Below are 17,533 nucleotides of genomic sequence, written 5' to 3'. Positions count from 1 at the left end.
CTATCACATGTGATTTTTAGATTCTTTTGAACATTTTTATATTACTAATATTTTGGGGGGGGGGCTTGATGTGTGTATTTGATCCAGACCCATCCTCCTTTCTTGCTACCTTTGCCTCTTGGCCCCCAGACTCATTGTACCTCAGCCCCACTGCCGTTCTTTTTCGTGCCTTAAATAAACCAAACTCATTTCCACTTGAGATTCCTGGCATCTGCTGTTTCTTCTGATGAGAGGTGCTTCGCAGCTTTTCTGCTTTTCTTTTGCTCACTCTTTCTTATCCTTGGATTTCAGCTCATACACATTCCCTTAGAATTTTTTTTACCGTTCACCATGACCATATACATTCACTATGACCTTTCTCTTATTGTTTTTTAGTACTCATCATTCGGAGAAGGCAATGGCAACCCACTCCAGTACTCTTGCCTGGAAAATCCCATAGACGGAGGAGCCTGGTAGGCTGCAGTCCATGGGGTCGCAGAGGGTCAGACATGACTGAGCAACTTCACTTTCACTTTTCACTTTTACGCATTGGAGAAGGAAATGGCAACTCACTCCAGTGTTCTTGCCTGGAGAATCCCAGGGACAGAGGAGCCTGGTGGGCTGCCGTCTATGGGGTCGCACAGGGTCGGACACGACTGAAGCGACTTAGCAGTAGCAGTACTCATCATTAATAACATTTTTCTAGTTTGCTTTTTAAAAACTTCATTTTTCCTCATCAGAACTTGTTAAGGGTTGTGATCCCTGGACTCAGGACAGTATCCATCAGAGGAAAGAGATCATTGATATGTATTTGTTGACTAAATGAACCAAAGAAAATCAAAAGGCGCGAAAAGGGCGTAGACTGGCGATGGTACAGATTAAAAACTCATCAGCATTAGCAATTTGGTTTTATACAGTTGTTACTTATAACATCTACATTTCACAAGAGGGGATGTGTGTTTATATTTGCATAATAAAACTCGGCAAAAAACGTAATTGGTCTAGAACAATAGTCCCATATCAAAGGTGAGCTCAGATTCCAATTATGCAAAATAGAAAATCTCTCTTCCCCACCCACAAGGTTTACAAAAAATTCTTAGGTGGTTTTCCCCCTGGCTAACTGTGACATCTATTAAAACGACAGAAGGTTACAGTTACTTGAGAGTGTTGCAGACCTGTGCTTCAGAGGGGTAAGTTGTTTCCACCTGGAGCACTTGTAAATATTGGATTGGCCTCTGATGGACAGGTAAGATAAAATGGGTAAATAGGCAGAGGGGTGGGCTGTGAAGGAAGCATTACAGGTGAATGGAGTCCCCCGTAATTTCCATCAGCGCCATCAAAACCATCCCAAATAAACCTTCAAGCTAAACAAGAGAGCTGGACCTGCTCTCTAAGTGCACCGGCCTCAAACATGTCCACAAGCTTCTGGTTTGGAATTGTTACTTTATCCAGGTGTGGAGGGAAGACTATAGCATGGATTCAATTGCCTCCTCTTAAAGGAGTGGTGGTAAATAAGGTGAAATGAGGAGCCTGAGTGCCAGGGCCAGGGCCTGTGCGCCAGGGCCAGGGCCTGTGCACCAGGGCCAGGGCCTGTGCCTTTAAGATCTCAAGTGGGGGAGGTTTGTGTGTGTAGAGGTGGGGGCAGTCACTGAATGACTTTATCAAGAAAATGATTTGAAAGGAAAGACCAGAGTGAAGGCTGTTAATGGTTCAGGCAAGAAAAGCAACACAGGCTCCAGAATCAGGGAAGAAATATAAGAATAATTTAAAAAAAAAAGAAATATGAACAAGGGTTGTACAGATCAGAGGTGCCCAGTCGGGTTGTGTGGGCCCGGGGGCCACAACTTATGCTGGGTGGGGTGGGGGTTCATGGGGTTTGTTCTAATGGTTTTGGCCTATAGTATACAAATATTCTGTGCCACTTCAAAATAATAGCCCCTGGTGTCTACTGGCCATATCATGAAAGAGAAATAATGAAGGCACTGTATCTTTTAAAAAAAATCCCCTTTTGTAGCACTTCCTTAAAAACAGCTACTTAATGCAACCCTGTCAGTGAGCTCCTGACAGTTCTGTCCTAACGATTCTGGTATTAATGAAAGAATTTGGTAAAGTGTCTTCCTGGTAAGTGGTTTAGTTTATGCTTTTCAAAACTCCTTGTAATAACTATTAATTTTCTTTTTTTGACCTAAGGAGTGTTTTTCGTTGACTGCCTATTCTGGTACTAATATTAAGCGATTGAAGTGATCGATAATGTTTTCAAGCTTTTTTCCTTCCATTTGGGTTTGCTACTTTAAAGAGTCATGATTGTTTTGGGGGCTATTTTAGTCAAAGGGAGTAGTTGCATATAAGTATTTAATTCGAAGTACAGCACTCACCTAGGTAGGTATTTCCTTTGGTGCTTATGAGTCATAATGAATTGAAAGTTATTGATATGGCCTTTAAAAAATACCTGTACTGGTAATATCCATTAGAAATCATCGTTCAAATTATTTATGGATTTTCTTTTTTTGTTGTTTTTGCTAAATTTTTCAACATCTTCCACATTGAGAAGCTGTATTTTTTTCCAACCTTATTGAGATGTAATTGATGTATAACACTGTGTAAGGTGTACAATATGATGATTTGACACACATATAAATTGGGAAAGGATTACCACCATAAGATTAGTTAACACATTCATCACCTCCCATAGTTACCTTTCTTAAATGGTTTTTCTTCTCATGTTAGTTGCTCAGTCATGTCCTACTCCTTGCAACCCCATGGACTATAGCCCACCAGGCTTCTCAGTCCATGGAATTCTCCAGACAAGAGTGCTGGAGTGTGTTTCCATTCTCCTTTCCAGGGGATCTTCTCGACCAACCCAGGGATTGAAACTGGGTCTCCTGCATTGGCAGGCGGATTCTTATGGCTGAGCTCTTTTAAATGACATAGTGATTTCAAAGAGCAGAACAGAATTTTGATGTTTGACATATTATATTGATATGTTATGGATATGTTTAGCAATAGTATTAGATTGTATCATCTTATGCAAGGTTAAATATTAAAGAGAAAGCTCATTGTGTTTGGAGGATAAATTCTAAAAACTTGTATAAACAGTGTGGTTTGGTGTGCTAAATGAAATGGTAAACAATGTAGATCCACCGCCCGCTCTTTCTTATGTGGATTTGTTTGTGTTGTGTAGTGTATAGAACAGAAAGTTTTAAAACATTTAATGTGGGTCAGTATGATAACTATTTAAAACAAAACTTACTTACAGAGATAAGAAAGTAGATGTAAAATTATAGACCAGGATTCTTAGAAACTCTACAGGTGGGTTTCATAGAGTACATTTTATTTGTAAGGTAAATTCACATTTTATGAGAGAAAAAGCATGTCTTTCAACAGATTTTCAGAAGTCTATATGACGCCAGAAAGTTAAAAAACAAAATCACTGTTATAAATGGACAGCCTGGCTAAGGTTAAAAAGATTTTCATTTCCAGAACTTTTTAATACTTACAGGAATTTTTAAATACTTGACATACTTAAATATACTCAAATTATTTCTGTATTCTCATATCTTAAGTGGTTTGCATGGTTAACTGTTTAGCTATTTTATTTATGTTTTTAATCTCTTTTTCTAATTGAAGTATATTTACTTTACAGTGTGTTAGTTTCAAGTGTAAAGCAAAGTGATTCAGCAATACATATTTAGCTATTTTAACATTTAAGAAATTTGGAGGACTTCCCTGGTGATCCAGTGGTTAATGCAGGGGGCCCAGGTTCAACCCCTGGCCAGGGAACTAGATCCCACATGCTGCAACTAAGACCCAGTGTGGCCAAATAAATAATAAAGAAATATTTTTTAAAAGACATTTTGTAATGATAGAAAAGCAAACATAAATCTTCAGAGGAAATTTTTGTAGAAAGGAAACTTGTACTCATCAAAATTCAGATGGTACTTTTGATTTATATAAGGTATATTTTAAGTAGTCTTTTTTATTCAGAGGCAAATTAAATAGAAACACTAATTTTATTTTTTACATATTAATTTTTTTCAGAACTGTCAATTTTTTAATGAAGCATGGTAAGTTGACATTTAAAAATCTTCTTTATTTTTCCTCATTAGATTAATAAGGGTATGAGATGGTTACAAAACAGTTTAATTTTAGGTCTTGGAGATATGCTTTTGAAATTAAGAACATTTCATTTTTTAAATAATGAGCCAGATTCTGTTTGATAAACATACTTCCTCGATCCCTTTTTCTAAATCAGTCTTCTGCTATATAACTAACTCCTTGCTAAAAATTTATAAAACATTAAATACCATACTATAGATTGAGCACTAGTTTTAGATACTATATTGTAGAGCAGTGGATCTCAACCAGGCTTGATGTTGTCTTCCAGGGCATATTTGGCTATGTTTAAGATATTTTTGGTTGTCACCAGTGGGATTGACACTGGTATCTAGTGGGATGCTGTTTTGCACCCAACAATGCACAGGACAACCCTCTACAAAAGAGACAGTCAACCAAAAATGCTAATAGGTTGTGCTGTGGTTGAGAAGCCCTCCTTTACATCAGCAAAATTAAGTTCAGTTGGTAATTTCTTAACTCCAGAGTTCTGCCATTGTTCTAATAGGCTTGTGCTGAACAAGACAAGCTGGGTCAAGCATTTGAAGATGCTTTTGAAGTACTGAGACAGCATTCAACTGGAGACTTTCAGTACTCCTCAGGTAAAGATGTCAGTCTCCTTCTGTTTGTACATCAGATGGCTTGTTGGTCACATAACACACACATGAGAATAATGACCTGAACAGAAAAGATCCTTTTTACCCCATGCATCTGGGATCGGTTCTAAAGGCAGAAATCAAACAGGATTATCCACCTTAAACAATTTTTGTTAGGTTTTGTATATTAATGAAACATAACTAATTTATAATATTATATTAATTTCAGGTATACAACATTGTGATTCACTCCATTATAAGTCATTCTAAGATAATAGCTATAATTCTCTGTGCTGTATAACATATCTTTGTTGCTTATCTTTCTCATACATTGTAGTGTGTTTAACCCGTACCACTGAATTGTCCTTCCCACCTTCCCTGTCCCTCTACATAGCCACAAGTTTGTTTTCTATGTCTGAGAATATCTTTCTGTTTTGTTTGTATTATTTTTTAGATTCCACATATAAGTGATATCATCTAGCACTTGTCTGTCTGACTAATTTCACTAAGCATAATGTTCTCTAGATATATACTTGTTGCAAATTGTAGAATTTCATTGTTTATGGTTTAGTAATGTTCCATTGTATGTATATACCACATCCATTTGTCTGTTGATGGGCACTTAGGTTGTTTCCCTGTCTTTACTATTGTAAATAGTGCTGCTGTGAACACTGGAACGCATGTATCGTTTTGAATTTAGAGTTTTCATTTTCTTCAGATGTATATCTAGGAGTGGAATTGCTGAATCTTACGCTAGTTATTTTTTTGAGAATCCTCTATACTGTTTTTCATAGGGGCTGTACAGATTTGCATTCCCACTAACAGTGTACAAGGATTCCTTTTTTCCTACATTCTCTCCAGAATTTATTGTTTGTAGACTTTTTTTTTTTTTTTTGTAGACTTTTTGATGATGGTCCTTTGACCTGTGTGAGATGATATCTCATTGTTTTGATTTGCTTTTCTTTAATAATTAGCAGGCTCCTCCGTCCATGGGATTTTCCAGGCAAGAGTACTGGAGTGGCATACCACTGCCTTCTCCGTAATAATTAGCAATGTTGAGAATCTTTCCATGTGCCTATTGGCCATCCCTATGTGTTCTTTGGTGAAGTGTCAATTCAGGTCTTCTGCCCATTTTTTGATTGTTCTTTTTTTATATTGAGCTCTTTATATATTTTGGAAAGTAACCTATTGTGAGTCACATCATTTGCAAATGTTTTCTCACATTCTGTAGGTTGTCTTTGTTTTGTCAGTGGTTTCTTTTGCTGTACAAAAGTTTTTAAGTTTAATTAGATCCCATTTGTTCGTGTGTGAACATGCTACGTCTCTTCAGTCGTGTCCAACTCTTTGAGACTCTATGGATTGTAGCCCAACAGTCTCCTCTGTCCATGGGATTCTCCAGTCAAGAATATTGGAGTAGGTTGCCATGCCCTCCTTCAGGGCATCTTCCCGACCCAGGGGTGGAACCCGCATCTCTTATGACTCCTGCATTGGCAGGTGGGCTCTTTACCACTAGAACAATCTGGGAAGCCCCCCCATTTGTTTGTTTTTTGGTTTTATTTCTTTTACATTAGGAGACAGATCTGCCTATTCTCTATCCTAAATAAATTTAGTGTCTCACATATAAAAATGCCACGATCAATCACATAAGCATTTATCATCATACACACACACAAATATAAAATTTGACCTTGTCAGTTTCTTTCTCTGTTTTTAAATTAGATTACAAAAATTACCTGGCTTTTATCAACCACCGTTCTCATATGAGAGGAAATTCCAACAGCTATGGTGTGCAGCCTGGAGAGGAACCCATCTACAATTGGAGAACAGTAATAGTGAGTACTTTTACCAGGAGACTGTCATCCCTCAGCAACAAGCAAATTTCCTATTTACACCAGCCTTCCCTTGGTGTATGCTAGCTGAAACTGACTGAAAATGCTCACTTGGGGCCACCTGTGGTGTGAATTTGGCAGGCAAGTTGGGGGATCATCAGTGCTGTCAAGAAGGAAACTCCCCTTTATCGTTGTTCTTCATCTGACTTCAGACAGGTCTGAATGATTCTATAAAGAGGAGGTATTTTAGGGTTCTCAAGTCAATGCTTCTCCTCAGTCCATCCAGAAAACTGCAGAAAAGCTATGGTTCCCCTAAAAACATTCCCTGTACTGGCTTTACCTACAATCTTGTATTAACCCGCTTTGTTTCCCATCCCAAGCTCAGAGCTAGCTATGTATATTGGACCAATTCATTTCTATTTTAGCGCCTTCTGCAAATGGAAGTGTCCCTACCGTCTCTCCTTCCGTGTATTTTTTTGCATTGTTTTCTTTTTTAAAAAATTATTTTTATCTATTTTTTTGGCCATGTCATGGCATGTGGGATCTTATTTCCCCAACCAGGGACTGAATCCATGCCCCCTGCTATGGAAGTGTGGAGTTCTAACCACTTGACTGCCATGGAATTCTCAGCATTGTTTTCTTGATGTATCCATTTTATCAAACAGTCTTAATACTCTTAAACAGAGTATACTCTTAAACAGAGTATAAATATAAAGTAGCCTTCTTTTTTTTCAGTCATTACTTTCAACCATGCTATGTCAAATATCCTTTTTCTGTCCCTGTAAATTGTACTGTCAGGGTCTCTCCAACAAGACATTTCTTTTAAGAGGGAGTTTTGGTTTTACTTTAACCTCTCTCACCTCCCCTTAGGGTTACCAGGTAAATTAGAGGATGCCTAATATTTTCAGTTGCTAGGGCAACCCTACTTCCTCTTCAGATTCTACCCGCAGCATGCATAGCACAGCCCCTTGTGGTTGGGAACTCGTTGCCTGCTGTATGGGGATGGCTCAAGTCTAGCCCCTTCTGCCCTGTCTTTTTGCCATACGTTATGGTAGAAGCTCAGGCGGTTTCCTCCTGCCTCCTCTCTTGGCTCTGCCCTCCCGCACCTGCCATCTGTCTCGCCTTGTCTCGTCTAGATGGGCATCCAGTTCAGGAATGGAAGCTTGTCTTCCCTTTTTGCTGGCACTTCCATTTCTACTAGTGATTCTTTTGAATCTTTCTTACTGGTCATTTTTAGGGGAAAGGAGGAAAGTAACCCACTCTCCTTTATCAGAGAGAAGAGAGAATTCACAATTCCTCTCAATTCTGAGGATACTCAGAATTCCTCAGTATCCTCTGTCCCTTGGCACTCTCTGTATATGGGTTTGATGCTGGCTTTGCCCTGGGAGACAGCCATTGAAGGTAGCGCTTTTCAAAATTTGAGAGCTCTTGAACATTCTTTTTGCCCTCAGATTTTGACTTTGGCCATCAATTGGTGGCCGCACGGAAAGTCCCATTTAACATCTTGATACATTATTTATATAGAACAGTGCTACGGACCTCTATTTTGAAGGAAATATTCATCAATCTCTGCAGAACATCCCTGAAAACCAGCTGGTACAACCTGCTCTTCTCCAGCAAAAGGGAGGAAAAGGTATGTGGATACCTCACTCTTTGCAAAAGAACCAAGTCTTTATCAAAGCAGTTTTTAGGGGATTTCATATCTGAGTTTGGAAATGACTTGCAAAATGTTCTTTTCTCACAACTGAGAATAACTTAACTTTGACAGACAAAAGACTCCAAGCTGTTTATTTTGAATGAGCTTTCCTTTTGCTTCATAGAGATGGTGTGAAGGTGCGAAGCGTCAGTCCCTCAAATAAATCTGTGTTCAAGTATAGGGTGTAAGGGGATTTCCCTGGTGGTTCAGATCTTAAGACTGTACTCTTGATGCAGGGCTCATGGGTTTGATCCCTGATCAAGTCACTAAGATCCTGCATGTCATCCAGTGGAGCCTAAAAAAGAAAAAAAAATAGGATGTAAAATATGGAGGACAGGTTACTGGTTACCAGCAGGGGGATGGGATATATAAAGGTAGGGAATTAAGAGGTTATTATGTATAAAGTAAGATACAAGGTTACATTCTACAACACAGAGAATAAAGCCAATATTTTATAATAGCTTTAATTGACATATGACCTTTAAAAATTGTTAATCTTTATATTGTACACCTATAACTTATATTGCACATCTTCTATACTTCAATTAAAAAAAGAATAAGGTATATAAATTTTAGGTATAGAAGGGGGAAGTTTTCCATAAATTGTCTTAGCAATCTTATTCCAATTGTGAAGCCCTAGGGACAGAAATCATCTTCTCTATTAAGTTTTCCACAGAAAACAAGTTACATAATAATAACTTTATTTCATAAATTTGAAATCCTGATTTCATAAATTGAAGGTGATCTCATCTAACAGGTAAGAAAAAAGTGTTAAAGCAAGATAATAACTTGTGTTGGCCAAGATGTGGGCCACACACACTCACATGCATTATTTTTTTTTTCACATGCATTATTAAAGGGGGTATAAACTGGTACAGTTTTGTAAAGCAATTTAGCAATACCTCCCAAAATTTTAAATGTTCATATCTTTCGACTCTTAGTGACTCTATGACTCAGTGGTTGAGTGTGAACTCTGGGTTAATTAAGTGAGCCTGGCCAAATCATTTAACCTTCTGTACCACAGTATTCGTATTCAAAAAATAAAGAAAAGCAAATAATAATAATTGTACACACATTGTAAGATTGCTGTAAAAATTAAGTTAGAAAACCCACATAAATCACTATGCTTATAGTCTAGTACTATGGCTATTTCCTCAAATACCTAAGATGCATCAGATCAGATCAAATCAGTCCCTCAGTCGTGTCCGACTCTTTGCGACCCTATGAATCGCAGCACGCCAGGCCTCCCTGTCCATCACCAACTCCCGGACTTCACTCAGACTCACGTCCATCGAGTCACTGATGCCATCCAGCCATCCCATCCTCTGTCGTCCCCTTCTCCTCCTGCCACCAATCCCTCCCAGCATCAGAGTCTTTTCCAATGAGTCAACTCTTCGCATGAGGTGGCCAAAAGTACTGGAGTTTCAGCTTTAGCATCAGTCCTTCCAAAGAAATCCCAGGGCTGATCTCCTTCAGAATGGACTGGTTGGATCTCCTTGGAGTCCAAGGGACTCTCAAGAGTCTTCTCCAACACCACAGTTCAAAAGCATCAATTCTTCGGTGCTCAGCCTTCTTCCCAGTCCAACTCTCACATCCATACATGACCACAGGAAAAACCATAGCCTTGACTAGATGAACCTTTGTTGGCAAAGTAACGTCTCTGCTTTTGAACATGCTATCTAGGTTGGTCATAACTTTCCTTCCAAGGAGTAAGCGTCTTTTAATTTCATGGCTGCAGTCACCATCTGTAGTGATTTTGGAGCCCAGAAAAATAAAGTCTGACACTGCTTCCACTCTTTCCCCATCTATTTGCCATGAAGTGGTGGGACTGGATGCCATGATCTTCGTTTTCTGAATGTTGAGCTTTAAGCCAACTTTTTCACTCTCCACTTTCACTTTCATCAAGAGGCTTTTGAGTTCCTCTTCACTTTCTGCCATAAGGGTGGTGTCATCTGCATATCTGAGGTGATTGATATTTCTCCCGGCAATCTTGATTCCAGTTAGTGTTTCTTCCAGTCCAGCATTTCTCATGATGTACTCTGCATTTAAGTTAAATAAATAGGGTGACAATATACAGCCTTGACGAACTCCTTTCGGAACCAGTCTGTTGTTCCATGTCCAGTTCTAACTGTGGCTTCCTGACCTGCATACAAATTTCTTAAGACGCAGATCAGGTGGTCTGGTATTCCCATCTCCTTCAGAATTTTCCACAGTTTATTGTGATCCACACAGTCAAAGGCTTTGGCATAGTCAATAAAGCAGAAATAGATGTTTTTCTGGAACTCTCTTGCCTTTTCTATGATCCAGCGGATGTTGGCAATTTGATCTCTGGTTCCTCTGCCTTTTCTAAAACCAGCTTGAACATCAGGAATATGTGTATGTAAATATGTATTAGGATGTTCCTTGCAATGTTGTTTGTGATAGTATACACCTACTAAATACAAAGACATGTAAGGTGCATCACAACTTTATACTGCAATTTAAAAAATGATATCATAGCTAACATTATTTTATTTTTTTAATTTATATTTTTTATTGAGGTGTAGTTGATTTACAATAGTATATTAGTGTCAGATTTACAACATACTGATTCAAAATTTTTATAGATTATACTCCATTTAAAATTATTATAAAATATTGGCCGTATTCCTTGTACTGCATAATATATCCCTGTAACTTATTTTATGCATAGTAGTTTGCACCTCTTGATTCTCTATCCTAATCTTGCTCCTCCCTCCTTCCCTCTCCCCACTGGTAACCACTAGTTTATTCTCTATATCTGTGAGTCTGTTTCTGTTTTGCTATATTTGTTAATTTTTAAACTTTTTAGATTTTTTTAGATTCCACATATAAGTGATAACATACAGTATTTGTCTTTCTCTGTCTGACTTTTCATTTTATCATAATACCCTCTGGGTCCATCTACTTTGTTGCGAATGGCAAAATTTTATTTTATTTTTTTATGGATGAGTTATATTCAAATGTATGTGTATATACATCTTCTTTATCCATTCATCTGTTTATTCACACTTAGGTTACATCCATATCTTGGCTATTATAAATAATGCTGCTATGAACATTGGGATGCATGTATCTTCAAATTAGTGTTTTCATTTTCTTTGGATATACACCCAGGAGTGGGATTGCTGGGTCATATGGTGGTTCTTTTTTTTTCTTTTGGCCACTCCATATGGCATGTGGGATCTTAGTTCCCCAACAAGGGATAGAACCTGAGCCCCTGCATTGGAAGCACAGAGTCTTAACCACTGGACCACCAGGGAAGTCACTGGTAGTTCTTTTTTAAGCTTTTTGAAGAATCTCCACACTGTGTTTCATGTGGCTCTACCAATTTGCATTCCCACCAACAGTGCATAAGTGCTCTTTCTTCTCTACATTCTTGCCAACACTTGCTATTTGTGGTCTTTTTAAAAATTATTGTTTACTTATTTGGCTGTGCCAGGTCCTAGCTGCAGCATGTGGGGTCTAGTTCCCTGACCAGGGATCGCACCTGGGCCCCCTGCATTGGGAGCACAGAGTCTTAGCCTCTGTGTCAGTCAGAGTCTTAGCCTCTGAACCACCAGGGGAGTCCCATTTGTCTTTTTGCTGATAGCCATTCTGATAGGGTGCGATGATATTCATTGTGATTCTGATTCTCTAATCAGTATCAATGTTGGGTATAAGAAGATTTTTATGTGCCTGTTGGGGCCATTTGTATGTCTTTGGAAAAATGTCTATTCAGGTCTTCTGCCCATTTTCTTAATGGAATTGTTTACTTTTTGATATGGAGTTGCTTGAGCTATTTACATGTTTTGGATATTAACCATTTATTCATATAATTTGCAAATATTTTCTCCCATTCAGTAGATTATCTTTGTGTTTTGTTGATGATTTCCTTTGCTGTACAAAAGCATTTGGGTTTAATTAGGTCTCATTTGTTTATTTTTGTTCTTGTTTTCTTTGCCTTAGGAGATAGATTAAAAAAAAATATTGCTACACTTTTTGTCAAAGAGCATTCTTCCTATGTTTTCTTCTAGGAGTTTAATGGTTTCTGGTCTTACATTTGGTTCCTGGTCTTACATTTAAGTCTTTAGTCCATTTTGAGTTTATTTTTATAAATCTGTGAGAAAATGTTCTAATTTTATTCTTTTACATGTTCATACTTAAAATTACTTTAAATGAATATTTTTGGGGATAACTAGTTTTGTTCCTATGGAGAAGGCAATGGTACCCCACTCCAGGACTTCTGCCTGGAAAATCCCATGGACGGAGGAGCCTGGTAGGCTGCAGTCCATGGGGTCGCTGAGGGTCAGACACAACTGAGCAACTTCACTTTCACTTTTCACTTTCATGCATTGGAGAAGGAAATGGCAACCTACTCCAATGTTCTTGCCTGGAGAATCCCAGGGACGCAGGAGCCTGGTGGGCTGTCGTCTATGGGGTCACACAGACTCGGACACGACTGAAGTGACTTAGTAGCAGCAGTAGCAGTTTTGTTCCTATAAAACAGTATACTGTATTCTAGAATTATAAAATCTAACTATGCAGTAATACTCTAATCCAGAAAGGAATAATGTATAATATCACATAAGTGAAGTAAATCTACTGAACATTACTACTAAGTATTGAATAATGGCAGTAATTTAATATTAGGACAATAATGCTTCTACCTCTGTCTCCTATTCTTTTTTTTTTTTTTAAACAAACCAACTAAGTCCAGAGTATGATGCCTATATCTTTTCACTGATGTTTTGGGCTGTGGATCTTTGCAATTAGGGAAAATATAATTTACTATTTTCTGTTTTTAGAGTTGTCATCCACCTGAAGTCGTGATACATTTGAAACAATGAAATTTCAAAATACTTCAAGAATTCATTATTGGGAGACAGCGACTTCACTTTCTTTCTTTCTGTAGTTCCTTTTGGAGAAGGAAATGGCAACCCACTCCAGTGTCCAGTGGAGAATCCCATGGACAGAGGAGCCTGGTGGGGCTGCAGTCTATGGGGTTGCAAAAAGTCAGACACGGCTAAGCAACTAACACACACACACACACACACACACACACAAATAGAACATATATAATTATTAAAATGCAAAAGAGCATACTTTAAGTATTGAAGCAGAATGATCTCTGATTACCATTTTGGTTTGGATTTTAATCCTTTGTAATTCCATAATTCAAGAGTAATAATGCTCATGAAAATTTCAGATGATTCAGAAGTATGTGAAGAATGAGTGAAAAAATGTTCTTTCTTCCCATGCTATCCCCCAGAACTAACTGTTGTCAACACTTTAGTATTTCCTCTATCTATAGCTAGTCTCTATATGGTTCAATGATTTATTTAAGATATATTAGACACTGGAAAAAGTACAAAATACTATACCAATTTTCACTTTTAAAGGATAAAGTATTAGTTGCTTGGCTGTGTCTGACTCTTTGCAACCCCATAGACTGTAGCCTGGCAGATTCCTCTGTCCATGGGAGTTTTCAGGCAAGAATCCTGAAGTGTGTTGCCATGCCCTTCTCCAATATGCATATGATTATATATGCAAAAAGTAAATTATTTTCTAAAGATATTCAGACTAGATTGGAGTTTTTACTTTCAGCTTGTGCTTCTGTTTGAATTTTTTTATCATATACCTTTATTTTCAAAACACAAAAGTTCAAACATCTTTTTTTTCAAAATCGAAAACAAACTTTAAAAGATGAGGATCCATTATAATTGATTTGACCATTGGATGAGAGCCAGAGAGCTTGTTTAAGTCTGTGACTTTAATTCATAATATGTTTTTTGGTAAGTCCCTTTCATTTCTCAATTCATAAACTCAAGATAATATAACACAAAAGATAATCTTTGAGGCTTTTGGATGAATAATGACCAATGTATGAGTCTTACACCCCAGAGACTGTTTAAAGCAGTTTGGGAATCCACTGTTTTACTTTCTCAAGGGGAAAATGGAATTTGGCCATGGAACTTTTAGCTACTGACAGATCTGGTGGACCATGATGTTTATAGGCCAATTCAGAAGTCATAAAACGGGTTGTCACCTTTGTTCTCCAATCAGCCAAACAAGCAACAATCACAGCAAATCTTCTCAAAGTTTCCTTTCTAGTTACTCTGAAATATAAAGGGCTGTGTTCTGAAAGAGATTAAAAGCTCTGGCAGTATCATTTTATTTCACAGCAATGAAAAACATCACCATGCTCTTTGTCATTTCTCATTAATAATGTCAGAATGTCATGAAGATATTTTGGCATTTCAACTTTGCTTTTTTTCTATTTTTTTTCAAGTAATTATGCAGAACCAGAGTTAGCATTTTTACAAAAGTCTATTACTGATTTCAGGAGAAGGCAATGGCACCCCACTCCAGTACTCTTGCCTGGAAAATTCCATGGATGGAGGAGCCTGGAAGGCTGCAGTCCATGGGGTCACTAAGAGTCAGACATGACTGAGCGACTTCACTTTCACTTTTCACTTTCATGCATTGGAGAAGGAAATGGCAACCCACTCCAGTGCTCTTGCCTGGAGAATCCCAGGGATGGCGGAGCCTTGTGGGCTGCCGTCTATGGGATCACACAGAGTCAGACACGACTGAAGTGACTTAGCAGCAGTAGCAGCAGCATTACTGATTTCACTTGAATTTGCACATTGTTTTACATTTTACAAAATGCATTCACCTTCTTTAGCTTATTTGACTTAACTTACTTGAATAAAGCTGCTTCAAATGAGTTGCCTTTTGGGAAACGTCTTTTGAGACTTCTCCTTTAAACAAAACAACTATTTGTCTGTGTCGGGTGTTAGTTGCTCTGTGGCATGTGGAATCTTAGTTCCCTAACCGGGGATCGAACCCACATCCCCTGCATTGAAAGGCAGATTCTTAACCACCAGACCACTGAGGAAGTCCTGAAACTTCTCTTTAGAACCACTAAACTTTGTAGTACATTTTTCTCAGTCTTGTTCTGTAGACAGTTTAACATAAAACTAGAAGTCAAGATTTAACTGTAAAGAAAGACCACATGACAGATAAGAGACTAGGGTAAAGAGGCTCCATGCTTCCCTTTTCCAATGAAGGACTACATTTTGGACAACTTCCCCAACAAAGAAAGTTTCATTTGAAACTGCAATAGGCCAAGTCCCATAAAATGATATCATAAATACATTCTAAGAGGGTGAATAGGAGGGAAACCAATCCCAATGGAACTTTCAATTCTGTAGTCACTCAACAAATCCTTCCTGAGAAGGTGCTCTGCGTAGAGCCATGGTGAAGCATGACGTTGTTTTCCTCTGTTTTAGGCAGGAAGAAGCTCCGACTGTTTGAATACCTTCATGAATCCCTATGTAATCCAGAGATGGCATCTTGTATTCAGTGGATAGATCAAACCAAAGGCATCTTTCAGTTTGTATCAAAAAACAAAGAAAAACTTGCCCAACTCTGGGGAAAAAGAAAAGGCAACCGGAAGACCATGACTTACCAGAAAATGGCCAGAGCACTGAGGAATTATGGAAGAACTGGGGAAATCATCAAAATCCGGAGAAAGCTAACTTACCAGTTCAGTGAGGCCATTCTCCAAAGACTGTCTGCACCTTATTTCTTGGAAAAAGAGATCTTCTATTCACAGTATGTTCAACCTGATCAAGGATATCTCAGTTTAAATAACTGGAATGCAAATTATAATTATACATATGCCAATTACCATGAGCTAAGTCACTCTGATTGCTAAATACACTCTTACATTTCATTATTTTCTGACATCAGAAGTCTCTACAAGTTTTAGGATTTTTCTCTAAAAGCAAATACTGAAAAAAAACACTTCATGATTGTTATCTTTTATGACATGGCATATAATCTATACTAACTTGCGGAGAAATTTTGCCAGTGAACAGCTCTTTAGAATGATTGTCCCATTTGAAAGTATAGACTAAATGTCCTTCCTCTTACTAGTAACTATGCAATTATTTCTTTCTAGATTAATAATGCCGGTGGAGACAGTTTGATTTGCATATTGATTAAACATTATTTTCTTGTCACTCAGACCAAAAAAAAAAAAAAATCACTTTAGCATATATCCAATAGCTTTAGCAACAGAACAAAAACTGATTGCTGTGATGGTATTCTTGCTAAATTATATTCAGGGCTTTAAAATTTTCAGTGGCTAAAACTAGAACTACTATATGATCTAGCAATTCCACTCCTGGGTATATATCCAAAGAAAATGAAAACACTAATTCAAAAAGATACAAAAATTTTTTGTTGTTTTTTTGGCTGCACTGTGTGGCTTGTCAGATATCAGTTTCCCAACCAGGCCTTTGCAGTGACAATGCCAAATCCTAACCACCAGACTACCAGGGAACTCCCATAGTGGCATTATTTACAATAGCCAAGATATGGAAGCAACCTTCTAGCCAACAGGTGAACAAAGGAGATGTGGTACACACACACACACACACACACACACACACAGAGTATTACTTAGCTAAAAAATGAAATCTTGCCATTTGCAACATGGATGGACCTAGAGGATATTAAGCTTACTGCAATAAGTCAGACAGAGAAAGACAAATACTATATGTTACCATTTATATGTAGAATCTAAAAATTGAAACAAACGAAGATAATGAAATAGAAACAGACTTAAAGATATAGAGAACAAACTAGTTACCAGTAGGGGGAGGGCTGGGGGGAGGGGAGCAAGATAGGCATAGAGGATTAAGAGGTACAGACTACTAAATATAAAACAAAAAAGATACAAGAATGTAATGTACAGCACAGGGAATGTAGCCAACATTTTATAATAGCTTTGAATAGAGTATAACCTAGAAAAATATTGAATCACTGTGTAGTACATCTGAAACTAATATAATATTGTAAATCGACTATATTTCTATACAATAAATAAAGATTTAAAAAATAAAAACTTCAGTGGCTATCCTCTGCACCTCGGACCTCATGGTCTGTAATCCTTCAGCACTAAAGAAATGGTCTAAGGAAAATGTCACCTACAAACTCCAAAGCTTACACTTATCACAAATCATTTCCTTGCTTTTCTCTCTTGCTTTGGGTAGATCCAGGAGCTAAAGTTTCTTGCTCTCCTGCCACTCAACCACAGGGAGGTGCTCTTGCACCATTAGTTCTCGAGCCCAACCCTGGATCATGATCTTTCCTTGAACTAGCCCAGCTAAAGGAGGCCGAAACAGTTGAAGCTGGTGGGGGGGGGGGGGGGGGGGGGCGGGGAAGGCTTTAATAAAAGATGGAGGCTTGCAAATAATAAACCCAGGAGCGGAGCCAGGATGTGGGCAGTCTTGCATGGAAGCTGTCCCATAAGA

General features: G+C 38.0%; 1 protein-coding gene across 7 annotated transcripts; it reads left to right on the top strand.

Moving 5' to 3' along the window:
* Positions 1-1,087: 1,087 nt before the first annotated feature.
* On the top strand, positions 1,088-17,124 carry SPIC (Spi-C transcription factor). Of its 7 annotated transcripts, XM_055575686.1 has the most exons (7): positions 1,298-1,431; positions 1,994-2,100; positions 4,018-4,043; positions 4,598-4,691; positions 6,405-6,517; positions 8,039-8,147; positions 15,503-17,124. In XM_055575686.1, the coding sequence occupies exons 3-7, from the start codon at positions 4,041-4,043 to the stop codon at positions 15,928-15,930; spliced, it is 747 nt and encodes a 248-aa protein (XP_055431661.1). In that variant the 5' UTR covers positions 1,298-1,431; positions 1,994-2,100; positions 4,018-4,040; the 3' UTR covers positions 15,931-17,124. The 7 variants fall into 7 exon arrangements, with proteins under 7 accessions (XP_055431697.1, XP_055431644.1, XP_055431670.1 ...); XM_055575722.1 differs by lacking the exons at positions 1,298-1,431; positions 1,994-2,100 and adding an exon at positions 1,088-1,225 and having other exon boundaries at positions 8,090-8,147; XM_055575669.1 differs by lacking the exons at positions 1,298-1,431; positions 1,994-2,100 and adding an exon at positions 1,095-1,225.
* Positions 17,125-17,533: the final 409 nt, after the last annotated feature.

This window comes from Bubalus kerabau, chromosome 1, assembly GCF_029407905.1.
Source record: "Bubalus kerabau isolate K-KA32 ecotype Philippines breed swamp buffalo chromosome 1, PCC_UOA_SB_1v2, whole genome shotgun sequence".
Classification (NCBI taxonomy): Eukaryota; Metazoa; Chordata; class Mammalia; order Artiodactyla; family Bovidae; genus Bubalus; species Bubalus kerabau.
Note: the sequence above shows the minus strand (reverse complement) of the source record. Positions and strands in the feature narration are given on the sequence as shown.